Below are 24,868 nucleotides of genomic sequence, written 5' to 3' on the forward strand. Positions count from 1 at the left end.
TTACCCAACAATGGAGAAAATGGAGATGTCTGAGAGTTGAACCCTCTGGAAAGATAGCATTTTAGTTTAGGCAGAGGAAGAGCATCCCACATCGGAGACTGAGAAAGGTAAGGGGAACATGACTAGACTGTGAAGTTTATGGGAAAAAAGAAGGAAGAAGTGACCAAAAGTTTTAGATGCTGCCGAGATAGTAGGTGAGACACAGATTTTAAAAAGTGCTGTTGGAATAATCCACAAAGAGTTTTAAGGGAAAGATAGGAGGGGATATAAGATAATAATGGGTTGAAGAGTAAGTGACAGGTGAAGAATCAGGAATAATAAATGTAGACAATTTTCCCCTGAATTGGCAGTGATAGAAAGAACGGTAGTTAGAAGGGGTCAAAAGCTTGAGGAATTGAGGGAGTTGATATTTTCATTTGCTTTTTTGTGATGTAAGAGAAATTTTAGTATGTGTTGGGAAAGTGTGAATTTTTTTTTAATTGCTAACATAATTAAGTAGAACAAAATCACAGGATTCCTGATTTTGTTTCTCTCTTCAAACATCCATCAGCCCAGAAGGAAACCTTTTGAACAGGAACCTTTGATTATCTCTTCCTGCAATTGACAGATCTGGGCAAGTTGGGTTTTAGCTAGTTCTTAGCATTGCTCCAAGGAACAGAGCTGATTATCTCCATCTAGAAATAGGAAATAAGATGAATTTTGAGCAGGGCACAGTGTTCCCATATATTTCCAACATTTTCTGAGGTGTACAGTATTCATTTAATTTTAGTTCTATTGAAAAAAATACAGTGAATATCTGAGGAGAGAAATAATGGAAACTTATGTTGTAGTATTTTACCTCATAGGGACTATCCACATTTTTACCTTAGAATATGAAATGATACAATATGATATTAATATTTAACAAGCACTGATTGCTTACTGTGCTCTCAGTAGTGTGTTAAGCACCTTATGGATACTACCCCATCAGTCACTCTAAGTACTATTGTTATTATCCTCATTTTACCCAGGAGAAATCCGAAGCACAGAGAGGCTAAATAACTCCCCCCAAGGTCACAGAGCTAGTATTTAGCAGAATCCGAAACTTGAATCTACCTGATTTCAGAACCTTTGGTTCTGACTTTGGTTTTTAACTACTAATATCCTGCCAATAAGAACGATAATGAAGATAGATATTTGGTAGCTTTTGGTTTTAAGATTCATTTTATAGACGTTTGTAGAGGGCACAATTTTCTTGCTTCCTACCAGATATTTGGGCCATCTAGCTTCTGGCCTGCTTGGCTGAAGTGGTTATCTTGGTGGTATACATTAATGTGCTGATGAGCCGTTTACCATAAATTGCAACTCAGCTACTGGTTCAATTCATGCTAAATTTGCAATCTGCCTTTACTGAAGTGCAAAATTGTCTTTCTTGTCATAAAGTGGTAGAACATGCAAAATAGTCTAATACTTTATTTTCTAGCTCAAGTAAGATTATCTAGGCTCAGAGAAAGTTTTAAAATTTTCACTTTGGATGAACAGCTGTTTCAGCCTGAGAGCCTTGTTAAATGTTGAATGGTTTTGATAATGCCCCATTGGAAACTATAGCTGATAGCATGGTACTTACTCTTCAGGACAAGTCAAATTATTTCCTGGAGAAAATCTAAATGGCTTCAGCAATTTGGGGGGTCGTCTGTTTGATAATGTAAGAGCTACCAAGTGGTGTCATGGTAGGCTGTCAATTTGTTCTGACTTAATGCGCTGTTTTACTGTAGATGGAGTAGATTTGTAATGCATTGTGTTAAAAGGATAATTCAGCATATGCTTTATGACCAATTGACTGTGCTTCCATTCGTAAAGTCTAGGGAAAGGGATTGATTTTGGAAATACAAGAGCATACACAATAGGTGGCTTAATGAGACCTCTTCTACTACACACACATATGTACACACATTAACTTTATACATAATTTGGCACATGGATTGCTGAACTTCATTAACTTTAATTACTTGTAGATAATTACATGTCTGAAGAATCATTCTCAAGTCGGAACCTAGAGCTACTGCTTGTGTTGATACCTTCTCTGGGTTACAATTAACGTTGAAACTGCAGTGTCTTATGCGTCAGGGGGAAAAATGATTCGGCTTTAGCATATCATATACTTGAATAGTAAATTTTTAAACATCTTTTGAAAGTGCTATATGCCAACTTAAGAGAAAGTTTGGGGAAGAAAGTTGGAGCACAGCTGCCCTCTTGCAGAAGATCATCATAAAAATATTTTCATTATATAGCAGATACAGATTTTGAGGGGTAATGTGGATTCATTTTAAAACCGTTCAAAATGTACAGGATAGCTGAGATACAGCGTAATGTCTATAAACAGGTCATGACAACCAAGCACCAAAGGAGTAGGAAGAATATAAGGACGAACGGGAGAAAGAGGAATCTGTAAAACTAGAACAATTTTCACACATACTGGAAAGGAAGGATTAATTAGAGAAAGATTTTTTTGTGAGTCAAAGCATAATACAGTATTTAGCTTCTGATAGAAACCAAATAAATGTAAATAAAATCAATTCTGAAAAACCAAGCATTTGTAATTGTCGCTCACCTGGTTTGGGTTGTTGGGGACGTATTTCAGGTAAATCCTTTTCTGCTTTCCTTCAATCCCATTAACATATGCATTTGCTGTTGTAGGCAGCATCCCGAAGTGGTTAACAGTGTGGGTCTGGGATTCAAATCATGCTCCTGACCCATTTTAATTGTCTGACCTTGGGAGAAGTACCTAACTTTTCTAGGCTTTAGTGTCGTCACTGGAAAAACCAAGAATGTTAATACTAGCTCCCAGGTGGTTGCAGGAAATATGTGAGGTTATTTGTGAAAACCATTTAGTGTAGTGCTTGGTCCATAGTAAGTACTCAGTACATCGTACAGATGTTGGTGGGGATTCATGGTCTCTGTCTGGCAAGTGTTAGCATCAGACATTAATTATGTGAGAGTAGCCCTGAATGAAAAGCATTGCCTTAATTGCCCATTTCAAAACAATGAAAGAGGAGGAAAAGAAAAGGAAGATTTTAGAACATTCTCAGGGATCTCAAATTTAGCTGACAAGGAAGTTTCTCAGCCTTCCTTATCCTTATGCTACTGAGAGAAATCTTTAGCATTTGTCCCTACTACCATACGGCACTTCCTTCCTTTCCCCCCCAGTCCCTCCTTTACCTGGTTAAGCCTTACTCATCCCTAAAGTTTCACTCACTTTCTCAAAGAGGCTTTCTCAGCAATCAGACCAGGTAATGTACTCCCTAATTTCCTTAATTTTCCTTTATAGCATTTATTGGTTATTATAATTTTTTAAATAATTCCTGAGAGAAGTTGCCAACACTGTATTTTTTTTCACTTCTGTACTCCCAATGCTCAGCAAAGTAACTTGAAAAACTGGACACTCAATACATATATGTTGGACAAATTAATAATGGGGTGAATCAATGCCTTTAGTAAGTCCTTTATCGCTTATGAGCTTGATTGTGGATCTTCTACTCACTTCCAACAAGAGATGAAGCATGGCACTTGAGCTCTTTTTCCTAAATAAATCTACTGAAGCTATTATAAATGTTTAGATTCAGTAGGCAAACATTGTCTAATATTGTAAAGAAACTCAGCCTGTTTTAGGTAAGGTTCTCGGCTCATCGAAGGCTTTCTTACACCGCGTAGCTATGATTTTACAAAGGGATGTGACTGATAATGCTCGAACTTTGAAATGTTTCCTTCCAGCAGATGTATACTGAGAATCTGGTCTTGATAAATTACTGCTTTTTGGATAGTTCTCCTGTTGCCTTTGCCGATGCAGATAAAATTATGACTCAGGCTACTCAGTATATCAGCCTCCTGTATGGTTGGCATGAACCTGAATCCTTCTGGGTGGGTATTTATCATAGCACAATTTTATTATAATCAAATCTTATCAAGTCTATAGTAAGAAAAAAAGCAGTGTCTAAATGTTTTCTAAGTTCAATTGTAATTTTCCGAATATTTTGAAGCTGAAGCAAATCATTTCCATAGGATGATGTGCATGCTTTAAAAAATAAATTCGTTTGGCCACCCACGTTAGGGATTTAAAAACTTGGTAAGATTTCTTTTGCAGTGTTTAATCAGATATCTACTTATATTAATGCCACTTTTAAGGATTAAAAAAAATCTTAATATAAAATGTGGAAAAGAAAAGTTATAAATTATATTATTAATGATATTTTCCCAATATTTAAACAAATAAGTGCCCTGAAATTTACAACACACGCACACACACACACACACACACACAGAAAGAGAGAGAAAGAAAGAGAGAGTCAGATAGTAAAGTCATAATAGGAAGAGAGGCAAAAATATTTAGGGAAAAGTATGGGGTTGTTAAGAAGGATCTGGAGCTAAGTCCAAACTAGAAAGATAAATAAAAGCCCCAGTTAACCAAATTCCTCTGATTTGAGTGAAGAGAAGATGAAAGGAGCTCAAAAAGTATCCCAGAGGAATCTTACATCCAAGCAATTTGTTCAGTTTAGGAAGAGAATGTAGATGCTCCCTGGAATGTATGAAAGTATTTTTATTCATCAAGAACAACTAAGAATATTACAAAGAGATCAATGCTTAATTCCTGTCAAAGGCATCTCCATTCTCTGTTTGTCTTGTATCTTAACTTTATCCAGGATTTGGGGTTATACTCCCTCAGTGGAGAAGAGAACAGACTAGAAACAAAGAAAAAAATCTGAAAAGAGAGAGAGCTGCAAGCTTGTTTAGGTTCTGTTAATTTTTTCTTATGAGATTAATTAATATTCAGTATTTTAAAAATCTTAAAATATATATGCCTTCAATTTATTGAAGTTAGTGTATTCAATTTTTATTGAAGTTAGAGAATTGTTTTAGTCGGCTCAGGCTGCCATAGCAAAAATGGCTTAAGCAACAGAAATGTGTTTTCTCGTGGTTCTAAAGGCTAGAAAATCCAAGGTCAAGGTTCCAGCAGGGCTGGTTTCGGTGAGAGCTCTCTTTCTGGCTTGCAGATGGCTGCCTTCTTGTTGTATCCTCTCTGGACACAGAGAAAGAGCTCGTGGTGTTTCTTCTTCTTTTATAAAGTTACTGGTTTTAGCTGATCAGGGCTCTATCATTATGACCTAATTTAGCCTTAATCACTTCCTTAAAGATCCTATCTCCAATACAATCACACGGTGCATGGTTAGGACTTTAACATATGAATTTGGAGCGCGACACAGTGCAGTTTTTAGTAATGACTAAAACCTCTTAATCTTTTGATTATTTTACCTTCTTTGACTTTTGTTGCCTTCTACTATCCCAAGTCTAGTGTTCTCACTGCCCCATTTCCTGCATCCAATTTAAATGTGGAAGAAAGTCCTTTTGACTTCCGTAATTGAAATAAGAGAGAAAAGTGATACTATAGTGCAAGAACAATATATCGACAGATTCAATTCTTTTTAATATTCCATTATATTTAGAAAGTGGGCCAGCCAAAGTAGGTTGCCAAAGTTCTCATTTTGAGCCAATGTTCTGCGTATGTCTTTTCATGGTATAATGTGGTGTGACTATCCTCCTCGAAGCTGGATTACATCACTTCCTCCAGTCTTTGCTGTTTCCCTGATGACTAGTTTCTAGACTTTACTAACAGTTGGAAAGTTCCAGAAAGAGACCAGTGATCTGATGTAATATATGAGATTCCTTTTTTTATATAACCTACATCATTTTTGGACATCGAAATACTCACGGCTACAGTTTTTCCTACATGGAGCATGACACATGGTTGTGGCAGCTAATTAGTTAAAAGCATGTTAGCTGAGTGCCAGTTGCAGAAGAACCACTCAGCAAAAGTTAACCATTGTTGCTGTTGTTGCTATTTTTTTCCTAGAAGAGCTTTTTATATTTGTCTTACATCACAAGTTATAGGATTTACTATAGTGTTAATTCTTCCATTTACTGTGTTAAATATGCATTTTAATTTTGTATCGCATTTTGTATTTCCTCATATTTATTTCTCATTTCAGCCAACAACATCCTTTTCATGGATGACTTCCTCCTACACCACAGACTGTCCCTTGCTTCAGTGTTCCTCCACCTTTCTGATTGTTAGAAATGGCGGTCATATTTTTGTAGAAATCCAGAAAATATCTTCTAAAAGTTTATTTACCATAGTGGGATTTATTTATGAGTGACATACCTTTTTCTTCTGGGGACAGGATCTCATTATCTACCTTCTGCTGGATTATTTCTATATAATGTTTGTTTGATGCCTACTATGTGCTGGACGTTATAAGTACCTTACATGCATTATTTTATTTATTCATTATGAGGAAGGTACCATTATTACTCTTGTTTTGGCAAGAATTTTGAGGTTTCAAGAGGTTAAATAACTTGCCAGGTATCTCACAGTTAGTAAAAGGCAAATTCAATATTTGTGTCCAGGTCTGTCTGATTTGGGAGCACATAATCCTAATTATTTAGCCAGTGTTTCCCAATTTCTGACCTCTGATCATTAGCAATAACATATCTAATAAATAAGGCTTCCTGCAAATAGGCCTGAGACTGAGTTTTTAATAGCTCCCTGGTTATTCTTTTTTTTTTTTTTTAAGATTTATTGATTTATTTGAGAGAGAGCAAGAGAGCATGCACACATGTGAGCAGGAGAGGGGCAGAGGAAGAGGGAGAGGAAGAGAATCTCAAGCAATCTCCCTGCTGAGCATGGAGCCCATCGTGGGGCTCCATCTCAAGACCCTGAGATCATGACCTGAGCCAAAACCAAGAGTCGGATGCTTAACCAACTGAGCCCCCCAGGCACCCCCCCAGGTTAATCTTATAAACACTTAGAATGACTATAATGCTGCTTTTCATTAATAAGCAAGACAAGATTCATCCAGGTTAACGTTTGCATTTGGATAAAATGAGTGAAGTGTCCTTTGCCCTCTACCCTCTCCAGGGTTATGTTGGGAGCATCGGTGAATGCAGCTCCCAGAGCAACTGCGGGTAGCATTCTGGTCAAGTCCACTTGATCAAACTGAGAGCTTCTGCTCTGACTAGTGAAAGCTCCGACAAAGAGATTCCCTCTGCTAGAGCCATATATTTAACATACAAAGCATTGGCAAATAAAAAGAGGCGCAAGCAATCACTGTGAAATAAAATTAACCACCACACTGCATGTCTTCAAGAAATCCTAATATTTTAAACTTTCAGCTTCTAAACCTGTAAAGACAAAATGAATAAATTCTGTAAGGTCTTGTTCTCTGGTAATTTCAAATTGAAGACATAAATTTTTTTATCCCAGTGCCTGATATTGAAAGTAGTATTTTCATAGCTTATGGAAATACAAACACTGAATTAAATGGTAACATTGGGAGAAAATGAAATACAATAAATAGAGAACTTAGCATTTTCATTTCTACATTTTGTTGTTCAATGTATGATTGAGTCCCCTGGTAACTATTTATGAAATATTTAGCATATTTATTTGGAGGAGATGTTATTCATTTCTATGTGGTAGCATTTTCTAAAAACACTACTGAGAGTCCTCAGTAAATCATTACCTGGGAGTGTAGTTTCAGCTGCTCTACTGTACTTGTTTGTTTCCTTATTAAATAAGATGTGTGGCTAGCCCCTGAGGTCCTGTCAGAATGGCTTGGAATAACTGTCTTTACATTATTGGATTTTTAAAATATTTGACTCATTGATATTCTAGAAGATAAACCCGTTCATTATTAGCCTTGTTTGTTTTTAATTTGGAAGGGTTGAATTACATTTTATTAAACTTCATTAGCTTCTCAAGAAAGCAATGTGAACGTAGCGTGTATTCTGCAAAGCTCGTCTTAGTCACTTTATCTCATTGCTGCTGGAGTAATAAGTGGAGATGAATTTCTTTTTACAGTTGATAATACTTCTTTGGAAATTGTGTCAGATCACAGTCGTGATTGACGAATTGCTTGGATGTGCTCCTGTTTGCCCGTTGCTGCTTTAATTTGTTGGGAATGTTTGAGTTTGCCACCTCGCATCTTTATCCCACCAGTTTCCTTGCTTTGGGCTATTATGACTAATGACAAAATGATTTCTAACTAAGTCATTTTTTAAAATTCAAATGAAGCTTAGGTGCTTTTCTTGTTTGTAACCACTGCGTGTCTGCTGAGTACTGATGATGCCACTCAAGTTTCAACATTGCATCACTCTGACACAAAATTCCAAATTTCCAAAATTCTAGGCTATGTGTATAGTATTCCTAGTGAATCTTGTGCGAGGTATGTCAGCAGGTTTTTCAATCTTTTTGTGGTTTGTCACAATGGAAACTGACAACTACTTTTTACATAGTAGTCCTTGAGATATCAGTACAAAATATCTTGAATATATTATTTGGCTGCTTGGCAGAAAGCAAAGATTAAGCCCCGAATCAGTCTAATTCTGCTTTCCTTTATGTGGGTTCTGATATACAGAGTATTGAGACTTGTTAAGGCATTCTTAGTCAGACTTGGGATTGCATCAAGGTAACATACACCTTGGGCACTATCTGCAATATTCTAGAAATCTGCCCTGTCAACAAAGGAATGGTAATCTGGAGGCCAGATAGAACATTTTTGACACTTTCTCTTCGTTTTTTTATTTTGAAAAAATATCTTGATTCCATAATATATCCATTTCAATGAAATGTATTAAAAAAAGGAAGTGGGTGTCTGCTGTGTGCATTCTCCTACAGTGATTAATAAGATAGTCTTTATACTCTAGAAGCTTCCTCATAGCTTTAAGCCAAGAATGAAAGGATTTGATTTTTGTTTTGGAGTGGTAATCCTAGTAGCAAAGTTCATGCCACTCCCTCCATTTTCATGAAGTCTCTTGTTTATTTGATTTTTTTTTTTTCCCCAATCACCTTAGATGGAGCCTATCTCTTTGGCTTGGGATCACTTTCTTTCTCCAGGTGTATTCTTCAAGTCTATGCTTAATTTCCTTGATATTTATAACTTGTCTAATAGTAGATGTTGTGAGAATATAATAATATATGCAGGCAGAATATAATTTTCAAACCATCAAAAGAGCATTCATACAAATATGAAATGGACATTTGTCAAAATTTTATCCAACTCATTAATTAATGAGGAAACCACATAAATGGTAAAACTGATTCAAAATCTTTTTAATGGTTATAAGTAGCCATTTAAAGAAATGGAGCACTACAATAAATACTAGGTTAGATGTAGAAGTGATTGATATCCTACAGGGCAACAAAACCATAACGTACATTTGGTGGTCTTTTCTACTGTACAGGAATCTACAAGTTAGCACATAACTTCACAGTGTTTGCACTCAAATCCAATATTAAATAGCAAAATCAAACTCAAGCTTAATAATCCTTGGGTGGACTCGTTAAACATGCTCCTCCATGACTTTGAAAGAACATGCTGTACTCTTTTCTGATTTCCAAGTCTTTAATCAGTTTCGAACAATGTACTGGACTATTACAAATACTTAACTGACTCAAATAGATAGGTGTAGTTTATTAAGTTCTTTAATGTCTCCTCCACATTTGTTTATCAAGACGCTATAAAAAATGGCAAAACACTCTGTAAGTTACTCACTGCATGACTTCAAGCCAGTCATAACCTCTCTGTTCTTACTTTCCTCTACACCTAAACTGAGGAACTGAAATTTTAGAATTTCTCCCAGCTTTAAAATACTGTTATTCTTAAGAATGGGATTTAAAGGGCAAAATATCTAGGTCCTTTAGCTAATATGTGGAGTTAGGCAACAGGGCCCCCTAATGGTCTTTGATGAATTCTGGGCAGGTCAGCCTTCTACTTCTCCCAGAATGTTTGAGAACTTCCCCTTCACAAGAAGTTTGGCAATACTTCTGTTAGGACCCTTAATTTAATTGGATCACTATATATGTTATTTAGTGCCATAATAATACTACTCAACAAACACATACAAAATTTCAGTGGCATACAATGAACATTTACTTTTGTTTTCAAGTCTATGATTTAACTGGGACTTTCTGCTGATCTTGATTAGGGTTGGCTGGGCAGTTCATCCTCTCTTAGCTGGGACGAATTCATGTGTCTAGTGATCAGCTAGCTGTTGGGTAACCTAGGATAGCCTCACTAGGGTGACAGACTCTTCTCCAAAGGATCTTTTTAGCAGTTTAGTCCTAGCTTGTTTCAGTGGTGTTGATGGCAATGTTTTGAGAGACAGTGGAAGCACACAAGAGCTCCTAAGGCTAAGACAAAAATGACACACCCATCACTTCCACCGCATACTGTTGGCCAGAGAAAGTTACAAGGAAGCCTTGGGGAAATAAACTCCATCTCTTAATGGGGGAGGAATGGGACATTCATATCACAAGTGGCCATGAATATGGAAAAGGATGAAAATTTGTTGCAATTTTTGTATTTAATCAACGATATAGAACATGATTCACATTTGGGATTTCGGGAAGTTGCAGAAAGTTGTGGACCTAGAGGGAAAGAAGACAGAATCCTGTAAATGTTCTTGTGCTTTCTTCTGGGGCCCTCCTAAATCACTTAGAGTTAATTTCATCCTTTCAGGTAGGTCTTACTTTAATAATTCATTCAGCAGGACTAGAGCTGCGTTTAGGGCTAATTATTCCATATTACTGAAGCAAGGTCTTTCAAAGTACTCTACCAAACGCTACATGAATGGTGAGATTTTACAGTATGGCTGGTGAGAACATGCATTATCCGTGGTTTTGAGTGTTTCAGGTACTGTTTCTTCTAATCCTTTTAAGGGGTTCTTTTTGTAGCCTTGGGTAGTACTTCATACTCATAAACTGATATGTGCTTAGCAAAACAATCAATAGGGACTTTTTCAGATTTTTGAAGTTCTGTCTCTCTCTCTTACTTTTTTTTTTTTTTTTAGCATATACTTCTCTGTTACTTTTTCCATGAATGCTAGCCACCTTGACTTCCCCCAGATTCTCTGTTCATGTCCTCAATTCAGGGAATCTGTTCTATTTCTCCTGGATTCTCCTTTCCTCTTCTACAGCATGGAAACTTTGTTTCTTCTCTTTTAAGGATTATGGTTTTATGTTGTTTAATGCTCAGCGTCTTCAAAAAACACTTGGTTCACATATTTTGTCCAGGTTTTTTTTTTTCTTGTCATTTCATACAGGAGAGTAAATTCAGTCCCTTTTACTCCATTTTCACCAGAAGTGGAAGCCTCTAATTCTTAGAATTAATTTTGGGAAAAATATGGATTTCTAAAGATTATGAGCAACCTAACTTCTGGTGGAAGAAGGCAGTATGCAAATATCAGATTATATTTGAAAACACATGTTTCTTTCCTGCTTGTTTAATTGGTCTACTATTCCTTTCTTCCCTTCTTTTCTTAGTATAGTCAGCATTTTGCTATGGTTTGACCTTCACTATATTTTACTTTTTGTTATATTTTTGATGGTATCATGTGTGTGGGTAAGCATCTTGTCAAGGATTGTGTAAGCTCTTTAAATGTGGATAGAACTTATTCTTCCTTATATTCTTCACTGTGTGTATGACATTTCAAAATTAGTGTTAATCAGTTGACTATTATTCCATTCTGTAAAAAGAGACTCAAAATCTGAGGATTAATTGACATTTAAAATGTGCTTTGTAGAGGAAAAGTGCAGGGTAAATAATAGTATCTTTAGCTTTTATGTTGACGTCGACTTCGGTTTCAATTGTCTCCCCCAAAATTAGGAGCCATATGTTAGACTACTCTTTCTTATGAGTTCAACTGAACCTGCTTTGAAGAATACTCCAGACTGACATGCAGAATACTTTCCAAACCTCTCACATCTTACTTTGGCTTTATATTTTGTGAAGCTTTTATTCTTTCTCTATTTAGCAAATTTGAAGCAAATATATTAGATATGGATTAAACACTTTCAACCTGCTTGATGGGTGTGGTTTTGAAAAAGGATTATATTTGTAGAATAAACATTTCTCTGTAAAATGAGCTGTCAGTTAATGGTATATGATTTCATCTGTGATATTCCTGTAGGCTGGCTCCTTCTAATCACCCACTTGTGAGCTGGTCTTCTTCCTCTCCTTCTTCCTCTTCTCACTTACCATGTATTTCATAAAATGGTAAGAGGAGAGGGTATAGATGGCAATTATAATATACCCTTAATGTAGCTTACAATAAACATAATTAAGGAAGACATGTTTTTACAAAAAAAATCATGATATATTCTAGAGACAGACATGACTATTTCGGCAATCATTTGAGCATTGTTTTCCTTCATTAGCATGGACAGTCTATAGTTGGCTATCCAGTTATTTATTGTGCCTGTCAGAATATAAGGAGAATTAATTTTAATCTTTATCATGCATCTGTATTCAAGTATAGTCTTTTTCTACACATAAAATAATTTAATGGAAAATAGTGAGTTCCATTTTGATTTAAACACCCTTTCTTGGTAAATAGTTTGAATTCAGAAGTTATGCAATGGTATGGTGATGCTGTTTATATGTCTAATACAACATTCATTTAAAATTAATGCTCCTTTGTCTTTTTATTATTGTGGTGAAAACATAAAATGAATTAGGATTTACAGATTTTATAATAATGTGTATGATTGCCTAGGTAAGATTATGAAAATAAATTTCAGGGATTTGGAAATTTAAGCTTTTGGAGTTTCCTTTTCTTAAGAAATGTCATGCACATAAGGATAGTCATTATTGTTATTCTGTGCACAAGAGTAAGTACAGATCTTTCTGTTTATAAAACAAGCATACGTAACACTCACTGAAGGGTATACATCCTAACACAGAATATCATTTACAGTAAAACGGAACAAAGAAGTTTTACAGCTATCATCATGAACTCCTAAAACAAAATCAATCATAAGTCTAGTTTATAGTTCTAAAAACCAAATCTTTCTATAGATTTAAATTCTGATTACTTATATTAGTGGACAATATTTTGAAATAGGTTTTTGATTCAGAGTTTCAAAGACATTCTTTTTTTAATTAGGTATTTTTAAGTTTTTACGTCAAGCTGAGTGACTATAGCATATTGATAACAGCTTGTTTTATAGAAACAATGAACTTTACTTATATGATCCCTTTAAATTTTGTGTAAATCTACATAAAATGACATAATCAATGTAATTTTTAATATACCTTTTCAGAACACAAATGCCAATCTGAACATGAGAAAAAGAACAAATGCCTCGGTTCACTCTGAATCTGATGCTGGCAACAGAACTGAGGTGGGAAACCATTCGAGCAAATCTTCCGCAGTTATTCAAGGATGTTCTGAAGTCACATCGAAGTCTTACTTAGCTTCCAGTCCAAACCCATTCAGCCATGCAAATGCAGCGGAAACAATATCTGCCGCGAGAGCACCTCTAGCTGCTCCTCCTTCTACTCCTAGTAGACCTGGGTATGTGTCCCAACAGGCTTCCGTTGGATCTGCTTCTACCCGCCGTGTGTTTGGATCAAGACTGGAGCGAATTAAGACCACCGTTAATACCGTAGGGGCTTCTGGGAAGTTGTCAGCTGCTACTCCTCCCTCTGTCCCACCACCGTCTGGATCTGGCACAAGCAAAATAGACAAATATGCCCGCATTCTCTTTCCAGTAACATTCGGGGCATTTAACATGGTCTATTGGGTTGTTTATTTATCTAAGGACACGATGGAGAAATCGGAAAGTCTAATGTAATTTTGTTGCTAGAATAGTTTCCTAAAATATGATGAACTTAATGCAGAATGCCTTTTTAAATGTTTTTAAAGATAAACCATTGTTCTTTATTAAAATAAAAAGTCTATGTAATTTTTACATTTAAAAAATTCAAGCCAGTTATTGGGAGAGTTAATTCATTCCTCAGTGAAGAGTGAGCCATCTTTCATTGCAGAAAAATGATTTGAATAGAATCAATTCAGCATTCAAATTAGATGAATTGCAGACCATCCTGGAAAGTTGGGACAAGAGAAATAGGGCTATTAGAGATATGTGGTACCTATTTATGCATTGAAATTCGAAAACAGACTATGACATTTTTTAATATACACTATGAATATCAACCAACCACCCTAAATTTCCCAGTGGCACTGCCCTTAATCAGAATTATTTATCAGATATCCTATGAGGTGACCTTTGGAGATCCTTCTAGTATCTGCAAGAAAAGGACTTTATCCTTGTTAAATGAAACATTTTTGAAAGGAAATGGAACAAAACAAATACTGACCAATGAGTGAACCCTCTGCTGCATCAAAAACAAAAACAGAGATCAGGGGAGATGTGTCCCCTGTCTTATGTTGGCCAAACAGGACTTAACACTTGACTTGAAAATCTGTGCTTTGAGCCAAAGTTTAACTCATTGTATGAATTATTTTTGACAGTAGTTCATTCAGTTATGTATTCTTTAACATATACTTATTCAGAGCCTCCTGCATTCCAGGCACTATGCTAGACGCTGTCTCTCTAGGAAAGCTCTTTCACCTTTACCTACGATATTACTTGAATAGTAGAACAGTCAGTGCATGCTACCGAACCATAAACTAGCAGAGGACGTTGCATTCTTTAACAGGAGAAATCTATTTAGAGTCTGAGAGCATCTTGAAATTATTTGTTTCTCCTACATTATAGAGGGTAACACATTAGCACAGCTTCAGCAACTGACTTCAAAATATAGTGGAAATGTGTACAGATTGTTCTCTAAATAAGAAGCACTGTGTACCTAAGGGTAGAAATCTGGGCACTATAAGATCGTAGAAATTATCTGTCTCGAATTTGATCAGAATAGTGGGATAGAATTTGATCAGAACCATAGAATCATCAGAATTAGGAATTCAACAGAAGACCTTTTAGATACTTTTTCCAACACAGATCTCTATGGCTGGTGAAATGCTAATCTTCTGGAGAGTTTTTGTGTTGGTAGTTTCGTATTTCTGGGAAGTTTAGTGTTTCAGGGGAAGGCAGTTTTTGTACAGTTTCATAACAAAGGTGAGTATTTTAAAATGAAAAGAGCAGCAAAGGAATGGAGTAAGGAAGAAAAATCATAGCCAAGGGGTAGGATTCTGCTGACTCTGGTAAGCAATTTATCAGGATTTTCATGTACTAACTTTTCTTTTTCATTACATAGGCTTAACAACTTAATTGAAAATCTTGTAGCTGTCTTATGAGGCTAAATCTAGGTCTGTTTTTTTGTTGTGTTGCTTCCAGATTTTTCTTCTATATTTCTTTCTTTCTGGTCTGGGTTGTGTGAATGAATGTGTTCTGGATGTTTGGGGGAACATTTTGATAAAAATGGCCACCTTACAAGCAGAATGTCTCATTTTTTAGAAAAGAAATGATTTTAATTAATTGCCATTAGTTTTTCAGCTATTGCATTGCCTTGGAATGGTTGTATATGAGAACTGTGAAATGTACAAATGCCAAATATTAGTTGTGAGTCATATCTGAGAATTCCTCTTTGGCTATCACTTTGGGTATGTCCTAGAATCACTAACAATTTTAAGGCTGAAAGATGCTTTAGAAATCATCCAATCCAAGTCCTCACTTATAAATTGATGCCAGTAATATGAGGCCAAATAAAATTTGTATATATGTATATATTTAATAAAGAGTACTTGTACAAAAAAGCTTATCATAAATTATTTTACGACTATAAGTAGATATCTAGCCTTAAAGGCAGTGCTTGAAATTATTGTTGGAAGCTCTGATTATCTATTATTCCAATGAAATGACCTTATTTCTTTAGTGAGGAACATACTTCTTGCTTATCCATTGGCCTATTCTTCAGAAATATCTTATTGGCTTTCTTTTTTTTTTAAAGAAATTTTTCTCCTATAAATTTTATAAATTTTAAAGGGGTAAAAATTAATGATATTAGATTTGCAGTCCAGAGATCCAGGTGAACCCATAGTTTTCTTCTTTGTATATGAAGAAGATTTTAAAATAAATCAGGTGGCCAAATAAAGAGAAAGGGCAAAATTAACTAAGGATTCTTAATTGTTAATGTGAAGAATAAATTGACCAGACAGTTTAATCATTAGTATAAAAAGGAATTATTTCATCTGCACATAATAATAATAATAATAATAATAATAATAATAATAATAATAATAATGCATAGTTTATTTTCTCTAACTGAATTTCATCAAATCAAGTCATGGCTACATTTTTTATTTTGGTCATCATTCCTATCTTACCACTAACTCAGAGCTATGTTAAACAAAGCACTTTTGTGAAGAACCAGTCACTTTTTACCATTAGCAAATTCTACAACAGTCATTAGGAGAGCTCAAAGTCTTGCCAATTTGTGAAGAAGAATTCTGGCTGAGAATGGTAACTCTGTATGTCTTATCTTTTAAAGATGAAATTCAGAACTGTCTTAATCAGTACCAGTATTTATATTGTAGCTTTCACCTCCAAGTTGGACCTTATACATAATTACTTCCAATTTACTCCAGGCATGACTTAAGTATAATAGTATATTTATATGATTAATATGCAGTTAAAATGACTTGCATTTGTTCATTTACAGAGTATTTGAATAGTGTTTTAAATTGGACCCCACAAATCTTGAATCAGAATTGGCGAAAAGCAGAGCCCCTCTCTTACCGATGGAAATGAATCACAGAGAGGCCGGTGACAAAGACAAAAGCAAGGGGCTGGAATTTATTTTGAAAGGTCATTTTTCGATCACTTCACCTCAATAGTGACCATGTTTCAAGCAATAAGTAAAAAAAAAAAAATTTGTTTGTGGTTTATTTTACCCGTGAACTGGTCCATTCTGCCTGACCTAGAAAAATATCCGCACTCCTCACTCTCGGTTTTCCAATGGTCCCCTCTTCTAGATTTGTGAATAACCTGCAGTGAAAAGCACCAGGTGGAGAAATGGATGACCTCATTTCAAGTTCTGACTCTATTGTGATTTTAAAGGAGTCACTTAACCTCGCTGGGCTTGATTCCTTATTTATAAGAGGATGGGAGGATTAAATATTATCTAAGCTTTCTTTTAATTTTGATATTTTCTTATTCTCATAGTAGACTAAATACAGGCATTTCTTAGAATATATATATATATATATATATATATATATTCTCAAAACTTTGTGCCACTGATAGATGTTTATGGGGAAAAAAAATCTGATTTTAGTTTCACTACCTAATTACTTTAAGCTCATGACTTGACTCAAGCTAAGTTTCCCTCACCTTAAGAAAACCAAACCAAAACAAACAAACAAACAAACACCCACCTCCATTTAGATTAGGTATTTTCTACCCTGTGGAAGATTTTATTCTTTAAAGAATTTTGATATTTCTCTTTTCTGGGTATTTATTCATGCTTACTAACTGGGCTCCTGCTCCATTTTAGGTACTATGCTCATTTTTAGCTATACACAGAGAAATGAAACTGGTTCCTTTCCTTTTATGTGGTCCCAGCCTGGTAGTGATAATAGATGTGTAGACAAGTAACTATGGAGTATAATAAGTGCTTCAGCAGTATAGAGTAGAGCTAAGCCTGGGGTGATATGAGCGAACCCTCCCCTAAAGCACAAAAAATATAGAGGGGCGTCAAAAACCTTAATAATCAAGATAAATAATATTTTGAAAGAATATTTTTAAAAATCAAAATTCACACAAAAATCTATGATTAACAGAGTACCCAAATTTTAAATAAATATAGGCTCAGTATCAATATTTTTTTTTTCTTTTGCATCAGGCTTTAATATTGTTCAGCCTGGGACTGATACAGAGGATGGAGAAGGATGCACATAATTTTATAACTTTATTTATAGGGAGGAAAAAAGAGTGATGGCAGGGAAGGCTTCACAGAGATGATTTTGAACTGAATTGTGTGGAATAATTTGGAGTTCTAGCCCCTCTGCTGACTTCTGCAAACAAACAAACAACAAGAGTACATTTTTACCACCTCCTGAAGCACGAAGAACTCTTACTACACAAACTTCCAAGTTGTAGGACAGAAGGTGAATTCAGGGAAGTGAAAAATGGTGATGTTGGAAAGACCTGCTGGAGCTGGATTAGAGAGTTTTGTGTCAATGACTAAAGAAATTGGATTTGATCCTGGACTAGTGGCAATTTATTGAAACTCTTGCAAGATAATAAGATGAAAATGAATGTGCTATGCTTCTGTTTTAGAGAGCTCACTTGATTGCTGTATGAGCTATGGAACAGAGGGCCATGAATCTGGAGATCATACAAGAATCGAGATGTCTCATTTTTCTTTTCTCTCTCAGTTAATCTTGGCATTTCATTTCTTTTTTTAAATCCCAATGACTTCATTGTCATTTGTGAAAATGATACATAATTGTTAAAAACAAAGATAGGCATTGCAGAAATTTAAAACAATCTCAAAATCCCACCCCCAAGAAAGTGTTAATATTTCATGAATATCAGGCCAGATACTTCTGTATGGATACATTTGTATAGAAGAGTAGAGTGAGTGGTTGATTAAAGGGCAGTTTTTTAAATTTAGGAGCCAAATATTTCGTATATGAAAGTTGTTAAATAACTGAAAAAAAAAACATTGACTCTACCTTTATGTAAATTTAAGATGAAAAATTCTAGGGTAAAACTGGAGAGATTGTTGAAATTTAGATAGTGTTGAATAAAACGAGATTCTGGGGACTTTGTGCATTTTTATTCCACATTTCAGCCTTTATTTCAGGAAAGCCTTTTTCCTATAGTGTGTCTAAATAAGTTTTCTTCTTAAGTGCTAATTATGTTCAATCTCTTTTGCCTCTGTAACTATTTATAATATTTCTTGTAATCACTTTTGTGTTTATAAATTTGTTGTCAACTTTTGTGAACCATAACCCAAGTGAGGTTTCAGTTGTGTTTATCCTAGTTTGTAACCTCTAATGTAATTTTGAACTTTATAATGGTTTTATTTTTTTCCATTGCTTTCTTGGTCTATGCCATTTCATTTTTTCATTTCTTTCTACTGTTTTTAGAATCTATTAAAGCATTATCTTTTCTTAGAGCTTCTCACTCTCCTATCAATGAGATCATGTCTGTAATTTGAGACTACAAGTAACTCTTTATATAAACTTTTCCTCTGTTTCTTGAAAAAAATTCTTTTCCTCTGGTATGAACTTCATCTGCTTTTTCATTGTGTTTTTGCTTCCTCTGCCTGTGTTTCAGGCTGATTTCTTTCTATTAATCACTGAATGAAGCCAGCTATTTACTGAACTCTATGTGGGAAGTGGCGGGGAATGAATCAGAGCTGCCCACAGCAGCTATTTAAATTTCAGATTTCAAGCCCACCTCCCCAAATCTGTTTTAACTTCTGCCCAGGGACCATACTTTTCTCTATTTTTGACATTTGGTGTTCCACGTGGCTCACAGTGTAAAAAATCTCCCAGTTTTCCTTTCTTGGTGTTGTTAGCACTCTAGTGATTTTCTCCCCTTCCTCCTGTCTCCCACGTTCACGCTAGTCATCTGTTTTACCCAGTACGCTGTTTCACAACTATCAAATACAGTCTATCAGCAACTTTTTCCTTAGCCCCATATTCCACCATTTGGGGCTATGTAATGAAATTCTGTAAAGACAGATTTTGTTTTTCTCTTGCCTGTCCATTTTCCATCTCATGGTGGCTTCGCACAGTCTTCGAAGAATGTCTCAGGACCATGACACTGAGTGAAATCTAGATCCTATCCAAAATGCTCTCCAGTGATCGTCCTTTCTTCCATTAGTGCAAAATGTGTCCCTGTTTGAAACCTATTTATCACCGTTTGTTGTAAATTACTTATAATTACAGATGTGGTTTCATTTTGTTCTTTTTTTTTCAATTTTTCATTATTTATGTTGTTTTTGGAAGGATTTCATAGGAGAACAGTGAGTTGTAAATGCCTTTATTTCACCATCTTCAAGTGAATCACCATCTATCATTTGTATTTCTGTTAGGCCAGGGGTTGACCAGAGTATCTTTTGCTGATATTTTTGCTGACAACCAGAGCTCTGTGGTTTTTCCCTTTTGTATATCAGGTGTTACTGCGATCAGGTAAGAGACCTGGATTAAATCTGTAATAACACAGTTGATAGAAGACACTTCCCTTTAAGGGGAGGAAAAGAAATGATAATAGTAGGAAATAAATATTATTGCAATTAACCTTTGACTGGCATATCTTTTTTCACTCTTGTATTTGTGAACGGTATGCTGTATTCCGTCCTTGCCGATGTCTGCCCATATAGTGGAGCATGTTAGTTGTCATTTTCCTGATTATGTATACCGTTTCCTACTTCAAATATACAATAGATCAGAACCTTCATTTTTCTAGATATGCAAAATTATTGTTGGTTGATGAAGTAGGGTTTTATAATTATAAGTGAGTTTTACTGGAAAATGAATCAAAATCCAGTTTTCGGGTGAGGCCATACTTCATGCTATAAGACATTGAATTGCTGTAGTAAATAGGAGGTTAAAGTTTCCATTGGTTTATCCTTTAATGAGGAAAACTCCCTAAAAATTTTATGCTAGAAATATTGAGAATTGAAGAAGGAATAAAGTATTCCATTTGGTTTTTCAATTGTAGTGTCGCACAAACTGAGGAATAAAAACTTATCTGCCTGCTCTTTGGATAATTTTAAATTGTTTGTTTAATTGCACAATTAAAAATCATCCTCGTTATGGGAGTAAAGAAAAATAATAATGCATATTTCATCATATCATGAAAAATAAATTTGTTATCCCATGAGCTTTATTATTTTTGCTCAATCAGAATAGCAAATAATAAGTCATGTTATTTTAAACAGTATAAAATTTGGATGAGATACAGGTGTTTTCATTTCATGGGAAGACAGTTTTCTTACAAAGTACACACTTCCTGAGCTTATAGAAATCACATTGACCCCTTGAAACTGATGATTTTATTTTATGTAAGATTATCACCACAATACATTATAGTAAAGAACACATAGTCATTATGATTTTATTTTTGCAAATTTGTTTTTTTCATTTTATTTATTTTTCCATCATGATAAGTATACCCTTCAATCCCCATTTTTTGGGGGATTTGTTTTAAAACGATGAAAACAGTGGTTTAGTATTTTAAAATAATGCATCAGGAAATTAATGCCCTTTAAGCAAACTTCTCTTGCTTTTCAAAGCTAAACTTATTATTCATGGTAATAAACTTCCTTTGCTTCTTAAAAAAATTTATATATGAGCATAACATTCTGGAGTAATTCAGATTTCAATTTTCCACTAGTGGATGAGTATTTAAAATGAAGAGGATTTAAATTTCAATAAAATTTGATCACAGATACTTATAATTTAAGATAAATGTGTTGGAGCTAAACTCTGGGATCATTAAAATACAAACATTGTATCTAATGCATTTTTTTCTATTTAAATTTAAAACAGTAAACATAAATATCTTTGGATTTTTTTTGGTTTAAGAATTTTTTTCTGTTTATAAATATACTTTAAATTGGTCATAGGATTGTTTTGGACATGATATTTCACTTATTTTTTTTAATATTTATTTTTTTGAGGGGGGTGCAAAGGGAAAGGGAGAGAGGGAATTTCAAGCAGATGCCTCACTGAGCACGAAGCAGCACACAGGGCTCAATCTTACGGCCCTGAGATCGTGACCCAAGCCAAAACCCAGCCAGAGGCTTAGCCAACTGAGCCACCCAGGTGCCCCTGATATTTCACTTTGGAAGCCTTGCCTCATTCATGAGTATTCCTAGTTTTCACTTACCTCTAGTTCCCTGCATGACCATCATCTAGACTGTAGTTCTGCCAAGTTTTCAGGGTCAGAAAATTCTTTGTGGGTGATATGGATGAAGAAGAAAAGTGATAAGACCCATTGTATTTGATGTGGTGCAATGAGAACCTTACATATGTGATTTTGATTGATCAGAGAGGTATCAAATGTATATATATATATATGTCTTTGTTTTTATTCGGATGCATCAAAATGAATAAAGTAGAGCAATCTGTAACTTAATTCTAACTTGTGAGGCCAAAGTAAATGTCTGAGAAGCTGAATGAGGTTAACTTATAAAAATATGTGAGCTTATGCTTTTCATCTCCAGCTCAGCATAGTAGCTGTATTTATTTCATTGAGATGAAGTGCTTTGACCACTCTGACGCATTTATTTAAAGTTTTGTTTTTGTTTTTACATTTTATAATGTATCATGAAACATTTTGAATGTAACCCTTCTTGTTCTGAAACAACTGTTTTCTGAAGAAAAATTCAGGGTTTTGAAAATAAAATGTACCTAAGAGAAAAAAATTGACCACAGATTTTCCACCACACACACACAGACACACACATTCCTGTATGAGTACATACTAATAAAATACATGAGTACACGCAGTATTCTTTTTTTTTTTTGTTCACTTTTATGACATGTTAATTAAGTCCCTTCCATATTTAATTGTATTTGTGCATGGATGGACTGAATGTTTGTCTCCCCAACATGCATATGTTGAAACCCTACCCCCATATCATGGTATGAGGAAATAGGGCCTTTGGGAGGTAATTCGGATGAGATGAGGTCATGAGGGTGGAGCCCTCATGAATAGGACTAATGCCCTTCTAAGAGTCAGTAGAGCTTGCTTCCTCTCTCTGCTCTCTGCCAAGTGAAGATACACTGAGAAGTGGACAGTCTGCAGCCTGGGAGGACCTGACCACTGTGGAACCCCGATCTTGGGCTTCCAGCCTCCAGAACTGTGATAAATACATTTCTGTTGTTTAAACCACCTAGGTTATGAGATTCTGTTATAGCAGACTAAACTAAAGGCAATTCCTTACTCCTTTGCAAACATTTCTATTAAAATTTTAATACTCAAAGTGTATAGCACCTTTGTTGTGTAGTGATTTCTGCTATGTTTTTCTTTTTTTAAATTTCTATAGGTCTCACTAATCACCGTGTTTCCAACTGAACTGAATAATAGGTAGAAAGTGCCTGCCTTTTCTTTTCTTTTTTTTTTTTTTTAAAGATTTTATTTATTTATGTGACAGAGAGACAGCCAGCGAGAGAGGAAACACAAGCAGGGGGAGTGGGAGAGGAAGAAGCAGGCTCCCAGCCGAGGAGCCCGATGTGGGACTCGATCCCGCAACGCCAGGATCACGCCCTGAGCCGAAGGCAGACGCTTAAGGACTGCGCTACCCAGGCGCCCCAACTGCCTTTTATTTTCGGTATTGATAATAGAGAATGTAGAATGATGTGGAAGAAAGAGGAAGTCAAGATCAAACAAAACCATTCTCAAACACAAGTATCAGTAGAGCAGTAGGAAAAATAAGGTAATGGAATATGTAGAGATATTATGACTTTTCAAGCTGGATTATTTCAATTGTTTATATTATGTTAATTTCATTTATTTTAATCATTGGTGAGTCATTTCTGCATGGCTCATTTTTGAAGTAGAATAGTTAAAAGTTAATTTTCTTTCCGACTAATTGGAAGCCAGAGATCACTGCTGGCCGCTTGGTTATGAAAAACACTGAGGTGGTTCAATAATCATGAACTTGTTTACAAGGTTACCTAACCTATATTATCATCGTCTGTGCATTCTGAAAATTAATTTCTCTCACAAGAAAAAATGCGTGAAAGTCTTACCATTATATTCGACTATGTTTTCTTAAAGTCAAATATACATCCATCATGTGAGTACTTAAAGGGTATCCCTCTCTTATTATTCTGGAAAACGTAAAATAATGTCATCTATTTAACATTGGTTTGGATAATCTCATTTGAAAACTCTTCAGGGTAACATTCATCAGCTTGGTATTCTAGGCAAATGGATTCATGTATCTGTATCATTAGTGTTAAGATAAATGCTAATGAGTGGCATCATTTATTAAGGAAGGACCATATGTCTGCTGTGGAATAATATTATTGTCAAGATGCCTCATGTGCATTTATCATTTGAAAACTAAACAGACTGATACATGTGTACGTTTAACAGAGGAAGTTATCTTAATTGGCACATTACTCCAACATTCTGATTCATTTCTATTTCTCCTTTGGTTTAAGTGGCCTGCATTTACCTACCAGTCCTTAGTGTAAACATAATGTAGTATGGTATCAAAACTCCTTCCCTCACAGTTTATGGTCTCCTTACATGGAGGGAACACAAATCCCTTTCTCTCCAGTCTGAAAAATGGAAAAGGTAAAGGCACTATTCTTTTTTTGTATATATATATTTTTATTTCTGTATATTTTCTAACCAATACATCATATAATATATAATACTCTTCCATAAATGAGAACAATATTTTTTTCACTCATAAGTAAGACTAGGTCTAATGTTTCCTTTAGCAGAAAAGCAAATATGAGGTAAAAAGCTATTACTCTTTATTTTGGAAAAGGTTGCATTGTGAATAGAATAATACCTCTGACCACTCTAAGAATAAACCATACATAGAATTGAAAATGCCCTGTAGAGATTGTGCTAACTGAATTATTCAAATACATCCCTCAAAGAGCAGATCTAAAATGTTGGCATTCTTCATAAAGGTTGAGTGATATGTAATTCATTTTCCATTACACAATTACTCCTTGCATTTCTGCTCAAGTGGTGGCCTTATTTCCAGCTCCTTGGTCTCATCTCTCCAGCCCCACCCATTCTACACGCTGATGTCAGAATATTTCTGTGCATTTCACACTTGCCTTAGTGTCTCTATTGGCTCTCCATCACTTTTGGGATAAAAAAGGAATTCCTTACTATGACATTAAGGGCCTAACACAACCCACCTCTAATGTCACCTTCATCCTCTCCTTCCATCTGTTTTATGATCTAGCCACCCAGGACTACATGAAATTCTCTGAACACTCTCTGAAATTCTCCCTGTGCTTTTTCAAGCTAAATCCTTTGCCTCACTTGCCTTTTTCCTGTTCTTGTCTTGTTGACAACTTCCTATAAGTCACAGCCCTAATA

General features: G+C 35.2%; 1 protein-coding gene across 1 annotated transcript in view; it reads left to right on the forward strand.

Annotated features, from left to right (window-relative positions):
* Positions 1–15,629, forward strand: part of GABRA4 (gamma-aminobutyric acid type A receptor subunit alpha4) — a 62,010-nt gene extending 46,381 nt beyond the window's left edge. The window contains exon 9 of the mRNA XM_045815994.2: positions 13,133–15,629. Within this exon, the coding sequence (XP_045671950.1) occupies positions 13,133–13,666 (534 nt within the window). The 3' untranslated portion in view covers positions 13,667–15,629. The remainder of the gene's footprint in view (positions 1–13,132) is intronic.
* Positions 15,630–24,868: the final 9,239 nt, after the last annotated feature.

This window comes from Ursus americanus, chromosome 8, assembly GCF_024610735.1.
Source record: "Ursus americanus isolate L20-20 chromosome 8, mUrsAme1.1.p, whole genome shotgun sequence".
NCBI classification, from domain to species: domain Eukaryota; kingdom Metazoa; phylum Chordata; class Mammalia; order Carnivora; family Ursidae; genus Ursus; species Ursus americanus.